We start from the raw sequence: 25,578 nt of genomic DNA, 5'->3' as shown, positions 1-25,578 counted from the left end.
GCTTTTCTTTTTTCCTCAAGCTGTCAGCATAAGGAAAAAAAGCTGATTACCGGCTTCTTTTTACATCTCATGATCAGCTGTCATTGGCTGACAGCTGATCACATGGTAAGGGGCCCAGATCGGCCCCTTACTCTGATCTGTGATCAGCCAAGTCTTTTTGGCAGGCAGCACATGCATGGGAGGGATAACCCCTCCATTCCCGGCGTATAGTCAAATGACAATGGGATCTCCCATCCTGGGCAGGCGTCATATTACATCTTCCGCTTCCGAGTGCATGCCCGGAGGCCGCGATATCTGCCGGGTACCTGAGATCGTTTCTCACAGAGCAGGAACGTGGATCTGTGTGTGTAAACACACAAATCCACGTTCTGTCAGGGGAGAGGAGACCGATCATGTGTTCCTAGTATAAAGGAACACCGATCAGTCTCCTCCCCCAGTCAGTTTCATCCCCCCACAGTTAGAACACACAGTGAGGGAACACATTTAACCCCTTGAGTGCCCCCTAGTGTTAACCCTTTCCCTGCAAGTTATATTTATACAGTAATCAGTGGCTATTTATCCCACTGCTCGCTGTATAAATGTCAATGGTTTCAAAAATGTGTCACAAGTGTCTGAAATGTTACAGTCCTAATAAAAATTACTAGTAAAATAAATAAAAATGCGATAAATCAATAACCTATTTTGTAGGCGCTATAACTTTTGTGCAAACCAATCAATATATGCTGATTTGTGACTTTTTTTTACCAAAAATATGTAGAAGAATACATATTGGGCTAAACTGAGGAAAACTTTTTTTTTTTTTTTTTTAATTGGGATGTTTATTATAGCAAAAAGTAAAAATATTGTGTTGTTTTCAAAATTGTCACTCCTTTTTTGTTTATAGCACAACAAATTAAAACAGCAGAGGTGATCAATTACCACTGAAAGAAAGATCTATTTGTGGTAAAAATTGTGTTTTGGTACCGCATCACACGACCGCGCAATTGTCAGTTAAAGTGACGCAGTGCCAGATCGCAAAAACTGGCCCAGTCAGGAAGGGGGTAAATCCGTCCAATGCTGAAGTGGTTAAAGTCTATATATATATATATTTTTTGAAGGCATATATGCAAGTTATTGGCCATAAAAAGTGTATGGGGGCCTGGGTATTGCCCAGGGGGACAGGTATCAATGCAAACGTAAAAAAAAAAAAAAGATTATTTTTACAAGAGCAGTATTTTTAATGATGTTTAAAGTAAAGCAATAAAAATGATACATTTCTTTAAATATAGGGCCTGGGTATCCCCTTAGTCTACCTGTAAAGTGGCACATCTGTACCGTGAACCTGCTGCAGCAAAAAACTATATTTCTAAAGAAAAAAATTATATTCAAATTGACTTTTTTTCTCAAAATCCATATCGGTCCCTTATCCCAGCATGCAGCCTGGCAAAGCAAAAAAGGGGGGGAGGGAATGAGCGAAGGCCCCCCTTCCTGAATCATACCAGGTCAAATGCCCTCAACATTGGGGGAGTACTTTGGGGCTGCCCTAAAGCACCTTTACCCCTACTCATTCTCCCAAAAAAGTGTGATAAATTAAGACATGAGCCAGTTTTTTACAATTCCTTTATTAGAAAAACAAAAAATAAAAAAACAATTCCCCGATGTAGATCCATCATCAATCACGATGCCCGTCACACTGCTGGTCCCAAAAAAAATGCTCCGCTGTCTGACAGTTCTTGAATAGGTAAGGGGCAGGTCAACCAGGTGACGTCACCCGGTGGCCCGTCCCTTACCTATTTAGGAACTGTTACCCAGTGGAGCAGGCATTCAGTGGTCAGCCTTCCTCGTGGGTGACGCATATTTTTCTTTTTCAGGTCAAGCAGTGTGGCGGGCATCGTGATTGACAATAGGTCTACATCGGGGGACATTATAAAAAAAATATATAAAAAAAAATAAATAAAAGGAATTATCAAAACCTGGCTTTCAATTTTCATGAACCAAAAAAATAAAGTGTTTAGTTATAAAATATGCCTTAATTATTTAGTTTGTCTCCTTTTTGTCACCCTAATAGGGCTTACATGAGTGTGAAAGAACTGAGGGATGCCTTGCAGTTGAACAACACCTTGTTCCTGAACATTTTTTTTGCTGGTTCTGCAGGGGAGGAGTTAGCTGGAGCAGCGACCTGGCCATGGGACAAGGAGGCCCTTAGTGTGCAAGGTAAGTGCATAATTTTTTTTAATATACAACACAGTTAAGAAGCTAAGATTTTTCTCTTTAATCAAAGCCTTGTTTATGGCCCCTGAATACTTCTCTCCCTCTTTCATGTTGTATTTGATATTAAAATTGTTTTGTGGGCAAACTATTTTCCTTTCCGTTACAGACCTTATGTTCCAATGAAGTTCCAGTTCCAATGCAAGTTGAATCCATATAGTTTTTTTCGGTGCATATGTAGCAACTGAGGGCCTCAAATAGTGTCCTAAAACTGGCCATAGATGGATCATTTTTTTTGGCTGACAGAAGTTGATTATTACATCAACTTCTGTAGTGCAAGAACAGCCACACGTCCCGGCTGAACTGACTGAATTTCAATTTCAATGCATCTGTGGCCAGCTTTTGATGCCCAACAGACATCCATGCAGTTGTTCACACTAGTCTGCACAATAAAATAAATGCAAGCTAGTATCCATTATGCAGTGATGGTGGAAGGGGCTGTCCTGCATTGTTACAAGACGTGAAGTGAGATGTCTACATTTTTTACGCAACAAACTGCAAGTGGCAGTGAAATGCAGCTAGATATCTACACTTACAGAAAAAAACTGCAACCCACCTCAAGGCAGTGTTGTGGTGTAAACAGGGCACATAAAATACAATTGTTTTCTATGTACCCTAGCATTGAACCTTCATTGATCTATGCAGATCAAACAGCTCAACTGGAGTATTGTGAATGAGCTATAAGATGAATCTGATAGAAGAAACCCGTTTTTCTAAGCTTCATTCCTAGGCAGTAGCAAAACACAAACATTTTAAGAAGATGATCTGCACTAGAAAGATCTATGTAGGACACATATGTTTCACTGTGCATAATTACACGAAGAGTCCAATTTTTTTTTTTTTTAAGTGTACTGTATGTATAGGCAAACTTTTTTTGGCTTTGGATTTAATAGGGAATGGTTAAAATCCCTGGCATATTTAATTTTTTTTTTCTTTCTATGTTCCTGCTAGGGAATTTCTCTTTATTGCCACTTCCAGGAGTGGACACAACAGGAAATTAGAGGAAATTTCTCAAAGTGAGTTATAAGTGAGGAACAAGTGCTCACATTGAAAGATCTCCCCTTACTACTTGTTCTGGAGAAAGCGCTAAAATTTTGGGTTACCCTTTACTTTCTTTCTTGTTGACAATGGTCAGCTGGACAAAGAGAGGGGTGAATCAACCCAACAGTGACCCAGGCAGAAATAAGTCATGCCATATGATCTAAGCTTTCCCCATTTTATCCATAATAGTAAAAAGAAAGGTTTTGCCTAGAGATACCCTTTAAAGAGTAGGTCCACCCAACCAATACTGTATGTCAGCCTTGGGCAGTTGACAGTGGGGTTGAAACATCCACCAGTTTCCAATACATTTTGGGTAGCTGTTTGGTAAGCTCAAAGCACCTGAGGTCCACGCTTTAACTATCTGTAGTGACCAATACAATGCAGGCTCAATTTTATTGCAGTTTGCATCTGTTTAAATTACAAAAATTCAGGATAAAGGATGGCCACATATAGTCTAAGAAGAGTAAGCAATGTATCAGGTAAAGCATCTCAGGCCATGTAGATATTTGGCCTTCTGGGTGTTGAAATCTCTTTGCGGGGGCAGCTATTGTTCTGTTTTACCTTCATGGAAAAGGGAACAAATGCTTGAACTTCATGCGTATATGTACAGAGGTCGTGTATCATGTCAAACTCCAACTCAAATTTGTTTTTTTGCAAGAGAATATATTAATTAATTAATTAATATATTTGTTGTGCTGCACTATGAAGGTAAAAATTATTGTTTGGTGTTGTGGGATCACTAAGTGTTCAGCTTGCAACAATTTTGAAATTATTTTTAACTACTTATATGAGTTATATCATTTTTTTAGGTTCACATATGTTGAGATATTTTTAATTGCGTTGATTGTCACGATATATTTGTATCTTTCACTTGTTATTGTTCTTTAAGGGATCTGCCTGTTTTTGGCAGTCCTTGAGAGAAATAAGAAGCGAATAATAAAATTGTACCCATAACGGAAATATCAGTATTGAGTAATGCTTAGAAATACAACTATGCCTCGTTTTACATACTTTTTAACAGTAGAAAGGAAGCAGTTTAAAAAATGATTATTATTACATGATTTTTTAATCTTTAATAACCACCAGAATAATATGCCTTGTATTATATGGAAACAAAGTAAAAGTTTCTCCATTCGTGCTCTTAGCAAAGAAGTGACTTTTCCTTTTATTCTCTAACACACCCATGATAAATGGCAGCCAGTCTATGATTGGCTACTGTGGGCTTCATAATTTGTGTTCTTTTGGATCTCTGTATATGTTTATTTGTTTTGATGACCAGCATTTTTTCCTACCAATATCTCTCAAATTCTAGGGTAGTATAAATTATAGGGTGGTAAAAATAGTATAAATAGTGTCAATAAAAGGCAAAAATGTCTTTCTGATATCTAAGTGGCAATTAGATATATCCCAAAAATACTATAAATAGACAAAATCAACACCCTCATGAAGCACAGCAAAATTATTTAGCTCCAGGTGGACTTCTGGTCATTCTCCCCTAGCCATGAATAGAAGAAACTAATACAAAAAGCTACACATCAGATGAATCCTCTTTTTTTTTCAATCAACATTATTGAGCTGTGTAATACGTTGCGCTTATCACCCCACTGCCTGACCCTCCACTTCTTAGTTAAGCCCCTTATGAGGTGAAATGTGTTCGACGAAGGAGTAGTGGTAGTGAGGGATTACTGGTAGTGAGAGATTATTTTTAATATATGTCTCTTAGTAAAGTTGGTTGAAGAATCCATCTACTTCAAGCTGCAAAACTCAACATTACCAGGCTGTAGAAATCTCACACAGCACCCTCATTCTCCAAGACAGTCACGGACCAAAACTATCAATGTGATATGGAAAAGAGTTTTGCTATTTGAAACCTCTCTATTGCTGAATTTGTTGATTCTTTGTCTTTATAGTTGCATATTTCTAAATGTATTGTTTCATTCTGATAGCTCAAACAATAATGGAGTATGTAATGTCAATGTTATTTAGACTGGTATCCTGATTACCCCCAGTTGATATACTTGTATCCTTATTCCTCCTCTCTACTTTCTAGTCCCCCCCCCTACCTTATTACTACACCTATCACCCTGCCCTTTTTCCGAGTTCATGCTATTGACACCTGTGTGTACTCTTCTGAGGCTACTATAAGACTTCACTGCCTTGTGGTAGAGTTGCATAATCACCATATATCATACTGTATAACTGTGAACTCACACATCTCATTTTGTTTTTGTACTTGTTTAAAATTGAATAACATTTATTTAAAATATATAAGTTGGTTGAAAAAAGAGAGGATTCATCAGATATGCAACTTTTTGTATGACTTTTTGTGTTATTCCCCAGTAAAGAAATTTAACATTAGACACACTAAGCAAAGCAAAATTTGCATAAACACAGTGGTATAAATATTAGTTATTTTATAAATCATTATGGGTCAAAAGGTTTGATGTGCAGTTCAAAAAATGTCAGGAGACCATATGTCTGTTCATTAAATAAATAACTACTATGACAGGTAGACTGTTAATACTTGAAGATCGAGGAGCTCAGCCTAGAAAACCACCTGGTAGGTCTCAGGCTAAAAACATTTTATATATAAAAACCCCAGATGACAAAAAACATATTTTCCTATTAATTCCCTGTCATATTTCAATTTGTCAGTTTGTTTTTGTTTTTTAAATCTCTTTGTCAAACTTTAATTTAAGCTTGGCTGCTTACAATAAATGCCAGACATATTAAGTATGCAGCAGTTGTTTTATGCCAGCCTGTGCCCTTTCATTTAAGTATCAGAATAGAATATAGCAAAAACCATCCTACTAGGCAAGATAATGGCCAAAACTAAAAAAAGTTTGTTTCTTTAAGCATTGGGTAAATTTCTTCCTGTAATAAGTAATGGTTATCTAAGTGCTTAGTGATTTATTTGGCTGTATTATTCAGTCTTCTTTTGGAAATGTCCCTATTTAAATTATAGACACGCTATTTAATTTCACACTTCTAAAAAAACACTGACTCTTCTGTAATTACAGCTGGAAGGGAAGTTACTGGAATATGACCAGATCAGTGGACAATGTAGAGCCAATTTAATTACATCAAGAGGATGGATGCTCGAGACATTAAGCATTTCATTGTGGTTAAAAGTCGTTTTGTATTGCACTAAATGACCATCAGGATGCTTCACGTTGAAGTAAATGAAACTTCAATGTCATATGTATTGTCCCTATCTATTTTTATTAGCTTGCTGGTCTGTTCCGGAGCATAATAAGAATGTACTGTGAGGGGCTCAAGTAGCTTGTTTTTAATTCAACTTTACTTACTTTCTACATAACTTATTTGGGTAATGCCCAATAAAGATAACCATAGACGGGAGACATCCTTTTTAAGTTACAAGGAGTTCAGACATGACTGTTCAAGTGTCTGTATTTTTGATTCATGAATGGCTTTGCAGAATGTTTGAATTAAGAGTCCATTAGACATACCTAAAAACATAAGACTGCAACGGTCATTTCAAAGTTAAACTCTAAATTTCTGCATTGACTAATGATTGGTGCCTGTGTTAGAAAAAAATTCAAGATAACATGGAAGGAAATTGCAGAAGTGTGGTAAGTATGAACATATACACTATATGGCCAAAAGTTCCAGGACAACTGGGAATTACACCTATATCAATTTGTTATGCCGCGTACACACGAGTGGACTGTATGGCATACTTAGTTCGTCATACAATCCGACGGACAGTCCGTCGTACTTTCCACTGAACGGACTTGACCACACACGGATGCACAAACAGTCCGTCGAAAGCTTGCGCGATGACGTGTACAGCACGTACGACGGGACTAGAAATAGGAAGTCCAAGACACAGCAAAGCACCCTTCCGCCGTGTAAATCCTTTCTGGGCATGCGCCATTCTTAGTCCGTCGAACTAGCATACTGACGACCGTACTGTCCGCTGAAACCAAAGTACGACGGACAGAATTTCAAAAAAACCGAAATACTTAGTACGCCAGACTGCACGCTGAAAAAGTCCGCTGAAGCCCACACACGAGCGGATTGTCCGCTGAAATGTGTTTCGACGGACTAAGTACGCCATACAGTCCGCTCGTGTGCACGCGGCATTAGACATCATATTCTGAAACCATGGACTTTAATATGGAGTTGGCTTCAGTTTGCATCTACTAGCAACCTCCAGTATACCAGGAATGCTCATAGTTTTGGACTTTCTGCAAGAATCTATACCCATTCATCCAATAGGGTACTTGTGAGATCCAGTACTGATGTTCGATAAAATCACATTGCAATGTTCATTGCAGTTGGCATTATGGATAAAGTTTTAAGCCTCATAGTATTTGCAAATACATGGGGTAAAGGGAACCATCATCCAAAATTATTTGAGAAAATTGGGACATGGGAACCTGTCCCCAACAAATCCCCACAAAGGGAAAAAGGACAATTGGGATGGACTATAATGGCACCAATTTGAGCAAAATCAGGCTCACTTCTGCATAGAAACCAATGAGCTTCTAACCCCAGATTATTCAAATAAGCTTTGGCAATAAAACCTGGAAGCTCATTGGTTTCTGTACAGAAGTGAGCCTGATTTTGCACTTTCCAGCTTTAGTAAATAAACCCCATTGTGTACTTAAAAGTGGGGTATGCCTGTACATATGAAATGGAAGCATATTGCAATACATGCAGTAAAGTATAAAAGTGAAAAAATATACGAAACAAATCCCGAAAACAAATTAATCTAATATAATGAATATAATATAACAACATGATTAACTTAATCAATACATTTTAAACAAAACAAAAGTTTCAATCATGCACATCTCTAAGTGATACCTTTCGCGTTGTTAACTGAATACAGCATATTTTGAGGTGCATGCTTTGGAAACATATACTGTAAAAGAGTTAATGTGTAAAACAACCCATTCAGTTTAAAATGTAATTAAAAATGCAAAACATTTTTGTATAGATAAACATTATAAATGTATGTTTTCCCTTTTTTATAAGTGATCACATTCCCTCTGTTCTCAGCTGCATAATAGTTGGGGGGAGGTGAAGCAGAAGCACACTGGGCTTGCCAGTGAATTGCTGTGCAGTGGGGGCATGTCAGGACAAGTCTGATCATTGGAGAACATGATGAGTTCTCAGCATAGCTAGAGAACTAACCACGGTGTGTTCGCCTGTTTAGTGTGGTCAGTTTTTAATAGGAAAGCAAGGGGACTGGCAGGAACACCAGGGATTTCACACAAAGGAAGCAATACAAAGAGAACAGGATACTTTCTCATACAAGTACATAGTACAGCAGGCACATATCAGAAATATGAAGTGTTGGGATAACAAATGCTTTAAAGTGATTGTAAAGTCTTGTTTAAAATAAATAAATAAATAACAAACACAGTATACTTACCTGCTCTGTGCAGTGGTTTTGCACAGGGCAGCCCAGATCCTTCTCTTGTCGGGTTCATCTTCGCTGCTCCTGGCCCCTCCCTCCTGCTGAGTTCCCCCACAGCAATCAGCTTGCTATGGGGGCACCTGAGCCGAGCTGCAGCTCTGTATGTCCATTCAGACATGGAGCTGTCAATCGGGCCCGCCCCCTCTCTCTCCCGATTGGCTAACTGACTTTGATTGACAGCCACGGAAGCCAATGGCGCTGCTACTAATCAGGAGGGAGAGTCAGGGGTAACTGACTCATGGACACTGCTGGATAGAGATGGGCTCAGGTAAGTATTAGAGAGTGCTGGGGCAGCTGATGCACACAGAAGGCTATTTATCTTAATGCATAGAATGCATTAAGATACAAAAGAAAATTCTGTCTTTACATCTCCTTTAAGTGACTTGTCAGCAAACTTTATAAAGAGCCATCCGGTGTCACAATGACACACCAGTAAAGCCATATTGTCCCAGTGTAGTCTGCAGGACTAAGCTGTGAGTTTGGGGTGCTGGGGAGGTAGAAGAAACCCCTATCCCAGCTCCAAGAACAGCATTAGAGGTGGGTTTCTCTCCTGGCTCTGATTGCAGGCCTATAAGTGTAGTCATCATTGTAAATCACCTACAAACCATTCAAAGCAGGAGCAAACAACAATAAAAGTGCAAAAGTAACACTCATATTACAAAGGGAAGAAAAAATGCATATTTCAAATTGCTCAAATTTCACATTTGCCTAAGCACAATCAAGACACTGCAGAGAAATTACATTAAAGTGGAGTTCCACCCCAAAAAATAAATTAATGTGCATAAAATAAAATTAAAAAATTTTGGAAATGTATTTATTTTTTTACTCGCCTCTAAATGCCTGTTGCTAGGGGGTCCCTCGTAATCTGCCTACTTCATTGCCTGGGCTCCTGACGTCACTTCCCTCGGCGCCTCCACTCACTACTGCTCCTGGGAGATGTGTGGCATCATTTCCCAGGAGTCAGTGGGCAGCATAGAGGGCTACGTTGCCATAACAATGGGGCGTGCACTTCTGCCGCCACCACCCATTGTTATGGCAACCTCATTTGAGTAAAATCTGTTTGTATATTTTTCTCACCATGATTTGTCATGCAATTTCCTATTCTTCACCTTTGTTTTCCTTTTACGTCTCTCAAGCATTTATTTTTGATTTAGTTTCTTTGTCAGTGGTGACGGCCGTCACCAGGTATTACCGCTTGATTTTATTTGAGGCATTTATGTCCTGAATAGTTTCAGAAAGTTTTTGCATGCTTTGTGAATAAATGATCACTCTCTCAGGTATATGACCACTTCAACAACTGTGAAATATTATCGATTCTCCTAGCATATTTCTTGACAGTCAAAAATATATAAATAAATAAACATATCTTTTAAAATTGTGCTTCTGGAAAAATGCTGCATATGCAATGACCTCCTGTAAAACCTCATATCGTTGTTCTCTGCAGGGGGATTATTTGTGAATCCGTCTTATTATGGAGTTCCAGGCCATACAAACACATTGATTCATGAAGTGGGCCATGCTCTAGGACTTTACCATGTTTTCAAAGGTGTGAGTGAGCGAGAATCTTGCGATGACCCTTGCAGTGAGACTGAACCTTCCATGGAGACGGGGGATCTATGCGCTGACACTGCACCTACCCCAAAAAATAAACTTTGTCGAGATCCAGATCCAACAAATGACACATGTGGACCAATGTTTTACACTGGCACTCCATACAACAACTACATGAGCTACTCAGGTAAGATTTAATCTCAGTGATCTGTTGAGAACATTAATGTTACTTTTGTGTATAAGTAATACATTTTTCTATTGTTTGTGCAATTTTCCAATCAGAAAAGCACTCACCCTCCTTAGTACCTCCCCATCAGAGAAAGGTAACTCAACTTTATAGGTGTCTTATCTGGTTATAATTTTTAACAACATTTTACTTTTTCTCCTTCCTTCTTTCTTTACACTATAGAAATTTGGTGGCATGTCAACAAAATCCAGATTTTTTTTCTCCTTCCCCTTAAATATGGACTCATGATGTAGAATGAAATGGTTCTTCATTGTAGAGTACAAATTTAAAACCATACAATGTAATGTGTGCACTATATTGCCAAAAGTATTGGGACACCTGCCTTTACACGCACATGAGCTTTAATGGCATCCCAGTCTTAGTCCGTAGGATTCAATATTGAGTTGGTCCACCCTTTGCAGCTATAACAAAAAAAACGTTGGTGGCATGTCAACAAAATCCAGATTTTTTTTCTCCTTCTCCTTAAATATGGACTCGTGATGTAGAATGAAATGGTTCTTCATTGTAGAGTACAAATTTAAAACCATATAATGTAATGCGTGCACTATATTGCCAAAAGTATTTGGACACCTGCCTTTACACGCACATGAACTTTAATGGCATCCCAGTCTTAGTCCGTAGGATTCAATATTGAGTTGGTCCACCCTTTGCAGCTATAACAGCTTCAACTCTTCTGGGAAGGCTGTCCACAAGGTTTAGGAGTGTGTCTATGGGAATGTTTGACCATTCTTCCAGAAGTGCATTTGCGAGGTCAGGCATTGATGTTGGACAAGATGGCCTGGTTCGCAGTCTCCACTCTAATTCATCTCAAAGGTATTCTATTGGCTTGAGGTCAGGACAGTCAAGTTCCTTCACCCTTGTTCATCCATGTCTTTATGGACCTTGTTTGTGCACTGGTCCAAGTCATTTGGTGGAGGGGGGATTATGGTGTGGGGTTGTTTTTCAGGGGTTGGGCTTGGCCCCTTAGTTCCAGTGAAGGGAACTCTTAAGGTGTCAGCATACCAAGACATTTTGGACAAGTTCATACTCCCAACTTTGTGGGAACAGTTTTGGAATGATACCTTCCTGTTCCAACATGACTGCACACCAGTGCACAAACAAGGTTCATGAAGACATGGATGAGTGAGTTTGGGGTGGAGGAAATTAACTGGCAAACACCAGTGCCTGACCTCACAAATGTGCTTCTGGAAGAATGGTCAAACATTCCCATAGACACACTCCTAAACCTTGTGGACAGCCTTCCGAGAAGAGTTGAAACTTCCACAGCTGCAAAGGGTAGGCCAATTCAATATTGAACCCTGGGCTGCCATTAAAGTATATGTCATTTTAAAGCCAGATGTCCCAATACTGTGACAATATAGTGTATTTTTAATCATAGATTAGAAAAGAATATTGCACTTACCTTTCAGTGCTAACAAGAATGTTCTCTTTGCTTTTAAAAACAGCCATGCTCAATTGTCATTCAAAGTGCAACAGCGCTGAGAGCTGAAAATTGGCCTGGGCAGGAAGGCGGTAAAAGTGCCCATTATTGAAGTGGTTAAGGGCCATTTCACACTAGAGCAGACAGTGCTTTACTTGTCTGGCAGCTGACTGCTCCCGACTGCACTAGGGGGCAGTGTGGTGCGTGGATCTGGGTATCACACTACTCCTTTATTTGAAGTGTACACTGTACGATGTGCTGGGCTACTGTACAGTGCCATACGATTCTGTACAGTGCACTGCAAAAAAATGCAGCATGTCTGCATTTTGTTGCAGCTCCAGGTTGTGTTGCAGTGTGAATGAAACACACGGGAAACAATTGTTTTCTGTGTGTTCATGCAGTGACAGGCATTTTACAATGCATTTAAACGTCTGTACCACATAATGGGTGAATACAACCTTTAGCTAAACTTTTAATGTAAAATGCTGTATCTGTTTTGTACTTATGATGTTTTGTAAAATGTATTTAAGAAAATGCTAATTATGCAAACAGTATAAAAAAAACAAAAAAAACGAAACCCATCCTTTGCTATTTGCATTATATATAGTACTGAACATGTTGGTTCTTGGCATTCATTTTAGTTCATTTTCTCTTAAAATGTAGTATGATTTATTTTCACTTACATTTGCATGCTAAAATACTACATGACAATGATGAATCATGCTCTTAATAAGAAGCAATCCCCTGTAAACATTTTTTTTTATATGTAACTGCTTCATTTATCTACCTTAAATGAAGCCCTTGGTGTTCATAATGTATCTATCACTATAAAAAAAAGATATTTATTAAATGGAGTCCTTTTAGAAACAGATGTCACTAAACAATTACAACAACAATAACAGCTTTAATACATAAACAGCGTAGAGCAAAGTTGCAAGGAAACATCAGTTACAAACTTTATCAATATGAGTAGCTGCTATTTTTGCCATTTAAAGGGGCTCCGAAAACAATATTTAGCTCTAATCTTCTTCCTATATGCAGATTTTCTCCCAGTTCCCCCACATGTTGGGTGCTGCTTTGGATGCTGCCAATAGAATTCCACAAGTGCTTTAGACACCGTGAGAAGCCTTACAAATTAACTAATGGATTATTTCTAGTGCCCCTAGTCCTAAAATGAAAACAACCAGAAACCTAACATGGGTACTAAACAATATTATTTTTGCTAAACCCTTAAGAAATTTTAATATTCTTCAATTAGTAAAAAACACAATAACACAAGCATATTAAACAGAATTACATTTCTTTTTAAACAACATATATTCATTCCTAAGGTGTTCAAAACAATTTTATAATAGTAAAAGTGGTCTATATGACACTGCCATAGATCTGAAGAAACATTAGACAGTAAAATGTGTTCATTACAGATTCCCTTTAATGATACACAAAAAGCAATGATCATTTTCATTACTGCACAGAGCTATTTTAATTTTCCATGCTGTGTTTTTTTTAGATATTATGTTATTTTTTTTATTCACTCTTTATGGTTTTACTGGTGTTCTGTTCTCTTACATATAGATGGGTTGTTTTATTTTCCTGCTCTGAAATGTGATTATAAATATAATTTTACGATTATCATTGTTAACATTACTTTGATGACTATCACTGAAACTTCAGCCTTATGGAAATGCAGAATGCTGATTAATCTCAAGCAGGGTCTCTCTAAAGGTTTCTCTGGATGATTTACAGTTGTGCACAAAAGTTTGCATACTCTGGCAGAAATTGTGAAATTTTGGCATTAATATTGAAAATATGACTGATTGTGCCAAAAAACTCTCTTTTATTTAAGGATAGTGATCATATGAAGCCATTTACTAGCTCATAGTTTGGCTCCTCTTTAAATCATAATGGTACAGACACATAAGGTGACACACATTAAAATGGATATTAAAGGTTAATTACCCACATCTGTGGCTTTTAAATTGCAATTAGCTTCTGTCTATAAATTGTCAATGAGTTTGTTAGCTCTCATGTGAATGCATTGAGCAGGTTGGATACTGAGCCATGGAGAGCAGAAAATAACCATCAAAAGACCTGCTTAATAAGGTAATGGAACTTTAAAGAAGATGGAAAAGGATATAAAAAGACACCCAAAGCCTTAAATTTGCCAGTAAATACTGTATTTATTGGCGTATAACATGCACCCCAAGTTTAGGAGGGAATTTTAATAAAAAAAACTTTTAGGAGGGAAGTTTAAGGAAAAAGAACTTACATTTAAATGCCCATCAATGCAGCCTTATCAGTGTCCATCTGCAGCCTTGTCCATCATTGCAGCCTTGTCATTGTCCAGCTGCAGGATTGTCCATCATTGCAGTCTTGTCAGTGTCAATCTGCAGCCTTCCCAGTGTCCATATGCAGCCTTCCCAGTGTCCATATGCAGCGTTGTGTCATTTAAAATTGGCGCCTATCGGAGGATAGGAGCGAGCGCCGCCGACATACACAAAGCTGAGTGTACTTCAGCTAGACTCAACTCTGCTCACAGTCAAGGCGGGACTGCGAGAGGAGCCGCTTGCTCCTCTCATCACAATTAGCATAGATCGGCGGGGATCAGCCCCTGATTTTAAGGGGAAAAAAGTGCTTGTTATAAGCCGATAAACATGGTACTATTTAATAATTTCTTAAGAAGTGGAAAATTCGGGGATCTCTTGATACCAAGACAGGGTGAGGTAGACCAAGAAAGTTAGCGGTCACAATTAAAAGAAGAATGTTTGAGATACAAACACAAAACCCATGGGTAATCTCGGGAGAAATACAGGCTGCTCTGGAAAAAAAATGGTGTGGTTATTTTTAAGGAGCACAATACAATGATACTTGCATGGTCTAGTTGCCACAAAAAACCTTTACTGCACCAGTGCCACAAAAAAGGCCGGTTACAATATTCCCAATAACACCTTGACATGCCTCACTGGGCTTTTTTAGAGCATTGGCTAGTAAGTTGACCATGCATAAACTGTACCTCCTATTTGAAAGTGCCTACATAGTTTCAATGATGTTTTTAGCTGCTTATAAAGGTACCATTCTGGCCACCACTGGCCATGGTTGTAAGGCCGCGTACACACGCGGGGACTGTTCGCCCAACTTTGTCCGTCAAACAGTTTCAGCAAACAGTCCGCTCAAAATTAGCATGGACGGACATGGCCACACACGACGAACGAACAGTTTGCTGAAACCGTGCGCGATGACGTGAACGGCACGTACGACGGGACGAAAAATACGACGTCCTATACACTGCATTATAACTTTCGGCGTGTAAATCCTTTCTGAGCATGCGCGGAACTTAGTTTGACGAATAAGCCTACACACGAGGGGACTGTTCGCTGAAACAAAGTTTCAGCGGACAGTTTTTCGGAATTTCCGAAAAACCTTGTTCAGCGGACTGTTCGCTGAAACTGTCCGCTGAAAGCCCACACACGGGCGGACTGTCCGCCGAAACACTGTTCAGCGGACAAAGTTGGCCGAACAGTCCCCGCGTGTGTACGCGGCCTAAGAGGCATTTATCTCACTGACCCTCAATGAATTGCTTTTATCAGGGGGAGACATGATAAATCATTTAGGGATTCCTCTGGGCTACACAAGTTGACAACATGCTGGTCTATAGAATGAGGATGGGTTAGAACCTCTGTTTATTACCATTTGTGTTCCTGTTGGGAAGGTTTCAACTTGCATGCTGTGTGGTCTCTAATGCACAAATGATGGGACATTTCTTCAGTAAAGACAACAATAAAAACCCAACAGAAGTTCTAACTCTTCCCTACTCTACTTCAAATATGAAAAATCTTTGGCTGGATATGGATTCTTAGAAAAAAGGTAGAAAGATAAACAATGGCAGTATTATATAGCTCAAACACAAGCAGAACAAGCTGTTTGATGCTTCCTGTTTGTTTCTAGCAGCTCAGCGGATAACAATTGTTTTGCCCATTCTGACAGTATTAACACGATAGGGTTACCAGCTGTATTTAGCTCATATAGGACTTAATATACTTCAGATTTCAGATTTGTAAATCTCACATTCTCCTGATTTCTTGTTTCATTTTTTTATATGTCAGATGATGACTGTGCCAACAGCTTTACCCCAAACCAAGTTGCCCGCATGCATTGTTACCTCGATCTCAAATATCAAGGATGGACCCGAACTCACAAACCTTCACCTGTTCCTTTGGCACCAATAGTTGTTAAACAGAGCATGGATTCTCTCACTATTCACTGGACACCTCCTATCAGTGGAGAACTCTATGAAAGGTAGAATGAAATGACTGTTGAAATAAAACACTTGCAAAAAATAAATTTTATTAAAAAAAATGATGCAGTGCCAACTTAAGATACAAGTTAAAATACTTAATACTTAAATACTTAATCATATTAATTATATTTTAATACTTAAATATAGTTGTTTATAACTAGTGTCTTTTGTATAGGTTTTGTAGTTAAACTCCAGCCAGAATTTTATGTTCCTTTTTGAATAGAGTTGGGGAAGTGTTAGAACCTCCAGTAAGATTTTATTGCCTGCTATGTACCTGTTGGGGAGATTTCCCCTCTCTTCTGAACGGGTTTCATTGCTGTCTGTGCCTTCCTACCCTGGTGATGCCCTCATTTCTATTTATTTTGCAGACATGACGGGGATATGAAGTGTAGGAAAATCTCCCATGTGGGGTCACAGAAATAAAACCTGATAAAAATACTAACCCCTTTTGGCTGGAGTTAATCTTTTAACCATAATAATTTGCTTGGCTGTGTTTAAGAGGCAGCACTGCCATTTCACATACAACAGTCTATATCCATGCATATAACCAAATGTTTCCTAAACTTAATGGAGCAGTGCATTTACCCGCACTTTGTAGTATAGTATTTAGGCTGTTTATTAACCTGAGGTTACAACCAAACTCCAGAGGAATAGGCTATTACCCAGATGTAATTCAAATATGGGAGCTGTTTTACCTGTCAAATGATTTGACAGTGCTGTATTCCAAAGGCGTCTCAGTTGCTTGACCATCCAGAGTGGAGACTCTCTAAAGGCCCGTACACGATAAGAAAATCGGAAGTAAAATTTCGGAATTTTAGTATGGGGCTTTTGACATTTGAAATTACGAATTTTCGGACAACAAAAATTGTATGTGCTGACTATAAAATTTTTATCGTTCGTGGACACAACATCCAATTTTTGTTTATTTGGTACAGTTTTCATGCTTGGAAACGAAAAAAAAAAAAAACAATTCAACACATGACATCATTTCTGAAGTTGAATTCTGTCGTACGAGAATTTTCATATGAAAGTAACCTCTTCACTTTTGATATGAGACTAGCATGCAACAAAAAACGGATGAATGCATGAACTACATTTAGGATTAAGTTACAATACAGTAAAATTTTGTGTGTGGGTTTAATATGGTTTTAAGAAACACTTACAAGTCTTGCCCTTAACCCAGCCTGTGACTAGACAGTGAAAGAAAAAGCAGTAGACACACCTCACTTTGTTACCCTGCTCTCTCCTCCTATCAGCATATCTCTTGTTATCACATGAACATTGCAGCATAACTCATTAGCTCCTTGTGATGCTTCTCCTTCTTACAGTCAATATGTTGCTCTACAGTGATAGCACTGGTTGTACAATAGAAATAAAATACATTAAAATATGCATTATTCAATATAGAGCTGCAGTAATTCGTATCTTTTATACCTACCTCGAGTTCAGCTCAAAGGTAGGCTCAGATAAAGCCACATGTACACAAATATATAAAAGATACATACCAACCTATTTGACTGGTCTATCCCAGGACATTGTTCCCTACATTGTGGCATATGCCTGCATTCTGCTTATTATATGGTGAATCTGACAAAACAAAAAAGAGATGACAATGATACAAATTTTAAAACTGCCAACACCTTTACCATGCAGTATGGATCAGCAATGGCAGCCTGGCAGATATTAATGGCACAATATAAATTAGCAATATTGTTTTACAATGCATATGCATGTGTATTATTAATTATAATTTCCTATTAATTGCAAAAAATTTCAAAGCTAGAATTTAATCTGGTTCTCAAAAACGTGAAAGATTTTTTGTTTATCTTCTACAGAGAGATTGGATCTATGTGTGATTTGTGTACTGCTGATGGGTCTTTCCAACAATATGCTTACCAAGCTTCCTCTCCTCGTGTATGTGACAACTCTGGTTATTGGACCCCAGAAGAAGCTGTTGGTATGGATTTTGCAATACCGTTCATATGCAAATAAAACTTTCCTTACTTAATTCAAACCAATTCAAAACAAAAAAAGTTTTGGCTTTGTTCTGTTTTAATATTGGTCATTTCGCACCATTTGGGTATGAGATAATTATTTGTAGTTGGCGCTCAGTTGTATGCTCAAAAATCATTTGCCGCTAGTAGTAAACTGAACTATTTTAAAATGTCTAGTAATATAGTATGTACACATGACCTGGTAAATGCCTTTTGGTAATTTAATGTAGTTGGTAAAATAAGTGGAAAGCACTTCAACTTGTTCTTTTTTGATCTAGGTCCTCCAGATGTAGACCAGCCTTGCCAACCAAGCTTACATGCATGGAGTCCTGAGCTTCACATCTTTAATACTAATATGTCTGTGCCTTGTACTCAGCCACTGGGGTGTATTCTGGAGCTCAATTTCCTAAAAGCTGTCCAACCCCAGACTCTCACCATTTGGATAACTTATTTGTCCACTAATGTGCCCACCACTCTTTCTGATGTTGAGTTAGTGACGGAACATAATGAATCATTGCACCTGGGAAGTATGGAAGCCTTCTGTGATACTCCCCTGACCATCAGGCTGACCACAGACCAGAAAGTGTCTACAGTCCGTATTTACACATTTGATGCAAGAATGGAGATAGACGCTGTTCTTCTGATATCTGTACCTCTTAATCCTATTTGCTCAGCCTGCAGACCTGTAAAGTACAGAGTCATTCGAAATCCTCCTTTTCTGAGAGATCAACATCTAACAAGAACCCAGACAGAGCGCTTTTATACAGACACGTGAGTAGAACCAATAGCTAGGTGACTACAAGAAAGATGTAGTGTTGTTTACAATGAAAGTCAACAAATATTGTACCTATTGACATTTCATAAAGTATGAGTATTAGATACCACTGGTCTTTTAGGAGTAGCCTGTGAGCTGTATGTGTTACTTTACTCATGAATCACAGCAGTCTTTCCACAGGTGTTCTATGCCTGTCTGCCTATTACACTTTAGCATAAGAAGTTTATTGTGTTTAGTAATATTTTACCTACCAATGCTTATTATTATTAATACTATACAGGATTTATATAGTGCCAATAGTTTGTGCAACACTTTACAAAATAAAGGCAGACAGTACAGTTACAATGCAATTCAATGCAACAGGAATCAGAGGGCCCTGCTTGTTAGAGCTTACAATCTAAAGGGGGGGGGGGGGGGTTAAGTCATACAAAAAGGTGATAACTATGGGGGATAAGCTGATGGTGAAAGTAAAAATACAGTTTATTAGTAAGAAGAAGGGTAGGCTTATATAAAGAGATTGTTTTTTAGGGATCGCTAATAGTGGATAGAGTAGGAGATAAATAAATTTAGCTAAGGAGTTCCAGAGGATGTGAGAGGCTCTGGAGAGGTCCTGAAGGTGAGCATGGAGATCTTAGCAGGAGATCTTATCAGAGCCAAAGAGAATGGTTAGTCATGTAGCTGGGGACAGAGTTGTGGATGGCTTTGTAAATTCTTAGTATTATGAATTTTATTTGTTGAAGCTGTTGGAAGGATCATCAGAGAGAGGTAGGAGACACTAAGCGGTTGGTAAGGTGGGTGAGTCTGACAACAGCATTTATGATGGGCTGAAGGGGGGATAGCCTACGTAAAGGTAAGCCAATGAGAAGGGAGCTCCAGAAGTCAAGGTGCGTATATGCGTAATAATTCAAGTCATGTGATCTCTATTACCTCTGACCCTCACCTTTAATAGAGGTTCCTCTGCTTTTGGTCTCATGTATAATAATGCTGAAGGGAGTTTGGCGAAGCATTTTTATCAGAAAGGTAAATATTTCAGCACTTTGGTACACCCCACTTTAAATGTTGCAATGAAACTATTTGCTTAAAGTTGTTCTAACCCCACTTGCTTCATTTTTTTTAGTTCGAAGTATTGAAGCATGCATATAATAGTTGTTTTAAACTCCCTGTCAAACATCTCGAAAACTCCTCCAGGGTAGAATACCTGATGAGGCACAGGCAAGGGGTTAACACATCAGAGAATGCAAGAAATGTAGAACATATGACAGAGACAAATGCCAGCCCATTATTAGACTGATGTGAATGACTAATGTGTCTATGTGTGAGGAATAGTGTAGGACACAGTGGGTGGGGATCTGTGATGAAGATAATAAGTCATTATCCTTGAAACTAATGAACCATACTGAATGTGGGTGGTATATTTTTTAAAATAAATTCTGTGATTAATTTCACTTTAAACTAGTAATTGCATTTCTTCTCCTAAATAATGCAGTTGAAACTGCATTCTGGAGATTGGCTTTTCTAAAATATGCAGTTCAATTGAATACTTTTTTGGTGATTACTTTTTATAGAGCTTAGTGGCCTAGAAAAGCTGACTGTAGTGTCTTTAATGAATTTGGAACTGCAAATCCCAGAATCCTTTGTCCTTTTCATTAAAGTTTTGATAATTATGATGATGATATGTCAATTAACATGAAGACAATAGTGGTCCCTGACCCTGAACTGAGTGTCCCAATATGGTAATATACTGTATACAGTGCCTTGAAAAAGTATTCATACCCCTTGACATTTTCTACATTTTGTCATGTTGGAACCAAAAACATAAATGTATTTTATTGGACTTTATGTGATAGACCAACACACATAATTGTGAAGTGGAAGGAAAATGATAAATGGTTTTCAAATTTTTTGAAAAGTGAAGTGTGACAATACTTTGTAGAACAATCTTTCACTGCAATTACAGCCGCACGTTTTTTTGGGTATGTCTCTACCAGCTTTGCACATCTAGAGAGTGACATTTTTGCCCATTCAAATAGCTCAAGCTCTGTCAGATTGGATGGAGAGCATCTGTGAACAGCAATTTTCAAATCTTTTCACAGATTCTCAATTGGATTTAGGTCTGGACTTTGACTGGGCCATTCTTACACATGAATATGCTTTGATCTAAACCATTCCATTGTAGCTCTGGCTGTATGTTTAGGGTCATTGTTATATGCCCTAACCATATCGGACATGGCCTGGTTGTCGGTGGCGAAGGCTACTGTTTGTTCAGTCCAGGTGTGATCCCTGGACCTGAGCAGCTGCCACGATTGAGTATAGCTTGAAATGAGGAAGACTGGATGAATCTGGGAATAAGGAGTATCTCTGGAGGACAGGTCCTGCAAACTAATGATGGCCAAAAATTGCAGAAAAGCTTGTGGAGGCTGCGTCATATGTTACTACCTGCGGTGATAAAGGCGACACTGAAGGTATGATCATGGATATGCCATTCCAACTAGTAAGGAAATCATCCCACATAGACAAATCCACTACTGCTGCTGTGTTTGATTCTAAGGATTTGATTGGGGTCCTGTCTGAGAGAGTAAGACTTATGCCGTGTACTTATGCCACGTGACTCCACCCCGTATGATGTCACAGCCCCAGCATCCTCCGGGACTGTGCCATCATAAGGGGCGTGGTCACCATGTGACATCACCCAGTGACCCTGCCCCTTGTCCCTATATAAGTCGCCGCACAACGTCCCTGCCATTAAGGATGAAGAGAGAGTTGTGTCAACATCGGAAGAAGAAGCAGAAGGCGGCGGTGGCGGCGACAGAAGACCGGGCCAACGCTAGTAAAAGAGCTGGAAGAAGAAAGCGGAGGACCGAAGAGCGGGACAAGACCCCCGAAGAGCGGGACAAGACCCCCGAAGTCGGAAGAAGACCACCGAACAGCGGCAGTGACGAAGAAGAAAGCCGGGCTCCTCTGCTAATAAAAGAGCTAGCAGAAGATAGTGGAGGAGTCCGGCGAGAAGACCCCCCCAGACAGAAGAAGAGAAGACCCCTGTCTAATAAAGTATTTTAAAAACCTGTGTTGTGTTTTTTTATGTACACTTTTTTCCCCAGGTGAATGGGTAGGGGTACAATGTATCCCATACTCATTCACATAGGGTAGGGGGCCGAAATCTGGGGGGGATAAGCTGGGGATAAGCTTGGATTCTGATAAGCCCCCCGCCCGCAGACCCCAACAATCAACGGCCAGGGTTGTCGGGAAGAGGCCCTTGTCCTCATCAACAAGGGGACAAGGTGCTTTGGGGTGGGTGCATCAAAGCACCCCCCATGTTGAGGGCACGCAGCCTGGTATGGCTCAGGAGGGGGCTGCTCACTCATCCCCACCCCTTTTCCTGGCTGGGCTGCGTGTTCAGATAAGGGTCTGCTATGGACTTTGGAGGACCCGTGCTGTTTTTTCGGTGTAGGGGTTCCCCTTTAAATCCATACCAGGTGCCGGGGCTCGCGAGGTGTCAATCTCGCCGATGGAGGCGGTGACATTGACTTCCTTCTCTAGTTCCGTCTACCTGGAGCCACGTTCAAAATTAATGGACTTTACTTCGTGTGTGGGCAAGTCCATTCATTTCAAAAGTCCAGTTGTGTGTGGGCAGGTCCACTCGTTTGGAAAGTCCAGCAGACCTCAATATGCAAAATGAGACCAATGAATGATTGAAGTGATGGTGACACAAATCGGGTTGCAGTAACTGTAACTTGACAGTCAACTGAACTGGAATATGGGATGAAATGAGGGCAAAATGAAATGAGCCTATTTTTTTTTTTTAAATGAAAGGAACCAAATGATTGCCATGACAGACAAACCGGTGAGTCGCTGATGCAACTAGATTCGGACAGGAGGGTAATGCGAACTAATCGATTGCGGGTGCCTGGCAGTCATCGCACCTGCCAGGCATGCACATCAGCTCTGGGGAAATGCTGCGGGCACGCGCGCCTTCAAAATTGTCTTAAAAAGCCAAATAAACAGCTACGATGGCTCGTGAAGGGGAGCCGTCCTGCTGCAGAATGACTGCGGCAGCTGGTCGGGAAGGGGTTAAAGGGGTTGTAAACCCTCAGGGTTTGTAAACCCTCCTGTCAAGCAGCAGCCCCCCAGAGCCCCCCTGTTACTTACCTGAGCCCGGTCTTTCCCACGACGGGGATGAGCACACCAGCTCCAGCCAGTGTCTTGGGTCCTGATTGGATAGAATGATAGCAGCGCTGCCATGGGCTCCCTCTGCTGTCAATCAAACCCCATGACACAGTGGCTGGGGCCGAGTCCTGCTGTCTGTGTCAATAGATGCAGCAGCAGACATGGGAACACGCTTGCACAAGTCCCCCAAAGGGGGAGTGGCTCCCCAATGGGCCACTCGAGAAGAGAAGGAGCCAGGAGCGCCACTGAGGGACCCCAGAAGAGGAGGATCGGGGCCACTCTGTGCAAAATCAACTGCACAGAGGAGATAAGTATGTTTGTTTGTTTTTTTATTTTTTAAACCAAAGCTTTAGTTATCCTTTAAAGTAAACCTGTTGGAAACGGAAAACATTTAAAAGCACTGCCTGTATGGGAGGTGGTTTCAGGCTCATCCTCTTTACTTAAAGCCTTTTGTTTCAGATAAGCTTACAGTAGAAGCTTTAAGGCCTCATGCACACTGGATGTTTTTAGAACTGCTGTTTTTGGCTTCAGTTTTTTTCTGCAGCCAGTAAAACCCCCTAGTGCTGTAAGCTTTTGTGAGAGTACAGGTTTGCTAAAAAACAGTAAAAAACACAAACGCTACAAAACACTAATGCAAAAATGCAGCAAAAGTCAAGTTTATAACGCAGAATTCTACAGATAAAACCACTGGCATTTTTATAATGCCCAGTGTGCATGAGGCCTTATAGTCAACAATGGTAAAGAACAGATTAAAAACATCTCTTAAAAATGTCATTTGTTACAAAGGCTGTGCAGAGCCACTAACATTTCCATTCTCCAGAGACTTATTTGTATCATGTTAGTATTTCCTCATGTGAAGAGGAAGGAGACTCACATAATTAAAAAGTAAATACATTCTCACTGAAGCTGTGAATATCTAACATTCGGGTTCCTTGCTGAATGATTATGTTCTTCGAGACCAAGCAAATACTGTAAGGTGAGAGAAAAAGTGTTGCAAAATCTTTCTGAATCTGAAACTCGAGGAATCAAAATCAGATAAGTATTCCTTGTTTAACTGTATCCTTACACTTAAAGTGGATATAAACCCCCAAATTTTTTTTTAATTAAGACTCATATCTGTTACAGCAGAGGATGTCCTTTCATCTGTGCCCAGCCTTGCCACGAAGAGTTAATCCAGCTCTGAGCAATCCTCTTATCTTTCTTGAGTAAGATAAAAACAGACACACAGAGAAATAGGTGTCTGTTCTCCCCCATGCTGTGAGTGACAGGTGATTTCCTTATCTCAGTGTGAGAGAGGCATTCTGTGTACTTCACATCCCTCTTCCTTTATTCTCCAGCTCTCCCAGGATTGGATCTGCTGCATACCTTTTGACTGGATGTTAGTGACCATGGGGCATAATCCACAAGATCAGCAGAAGTTCAGTGTAAGAAATATCGATGCCTGGCCAAGGGGAGTGTAGAGGTGGGCGGGGAGTCTACTGACATCATGACCCCCGTGAGTCCGGCCGCGGGACCCGCGGACTCGATCGCCGTGGGCATCCCCGCGATCGTCTCACGGGACGGCTGAATGGAGGAAATGCCGCGTAAACAGCATTTCTCCATTCTGCCTAGCAACTAGTGACGCTAATCTCTGCTCCATGTGATTGGAGCAGAGATCAGTGTTCACTAAATGAAAGCCCAGCCCCCCCCACAGTTAGTAACACATCCCTAGGAACACTTAACCCCTACACTGCCACCCACTGGTTAACCCCTTCACTGCCAGTGTCATTTACACAGGAATCACTGCATTTATATAGCAGTGATTACTGTATAAATGACAATGGTCCCAAAAATATGTCAAAAATGTCCGATGTGTCCCCCACAATGTCGCAGTCACAATAAAAATCGCTGATCGCCGCCATTACTAGTAAAAAAAAAAATAATAAAAAATTATTAATAAAAATGCTATAAAACTATCCCTATTTTGTAAACGCTATAACTTTTGCGCAAACCAATCAATAATCGCTTATTGCGATTTTTTTTACCAAAAATATGTAGAAGAATACATATCGGCCTAAACTGAGGGAAAAAATGTTTTTTTATATATTTTTGGGGGATATTTATTATAACAAAAAGTAAAAAATAATGCGTTTTTTTCAAAATTGTCGCTCTATTTTTGTTTATAGCGCAAAAAATAAAAACCGCAGGGGTGATCAAATACCACCAAAAGAAAGCTCTATTTGTGGGAAAAAAGGACGTCAATTTTGTTTGGGAGCCACGTCGCATGACCGCGCAATTGTCAGTTAAAGCGACGCAGTGCCGAATCGCAAAAAGTGGTCTGGTCTTTGACCAGCAAAATGGTCCGGTCTGTAAGTGGTTAAATTTTGATTTGCCAAAATTGATATAAGATTTTC

General features: G+C 39.7%; 1 protein-coding gene across 3 annotated transcripts in view; it reads left to right on the top strand.

Annotated features, from left to right (window-relative positions):
• PAPPA2 (pappalysin 2) overlaps positions 1-25,578 on the top strand; it is a 366,677-nt gene that overhangs the window by 137,459 nt on the left and 203,640 nt on the right. For all 3 annotated transcript variants that reach the window (XM_077453193.1, XM_077453192.1, XM_077453191.1), the window contains exons 4-8: positions 2,048-2,193; positions 10,182-10,475; positions 16,059-16,251; positions 18,088-18,209; positions 18,525-19,017. In XM_077453193.1, coding sequence (XP_077309319.1) covers positions 2,048-2,193; positions 10,182-10,475; positions 16,059-16,251; positions 18,088-18,209; positions 18,525-19,017 — 1,248 coding nt within the window. The remainder of the gene's footprint in view (positions 1-2,047; positions 2,194-10,181; positions 10,476-16,058; positions 16,252-18,087; positions 18,210-18,524; positions 19,018-25,578) is intronic.

The sequence above is a fragment of the Lithobates pipiens genome, unplaced genomic scaffold (genome assembly GCF_037356315.1).
Source record: "Lithobates pipiens isolate NorthernLeopardFrog02 unplaced genomic scaffold, aLitPip1_a1.2 Scaffold_23, whole genome shotgun sequence".
NCBI lineage: Eukaryota > Metazoa > Chordata > Amphibia > Anura > Ranidae > Lithobates > Lithobates pipiens.
Note: the sequence above shows the minus strand (reverse complement) of the source record. Positions and strands in the feature narration are given on the sequence as shown.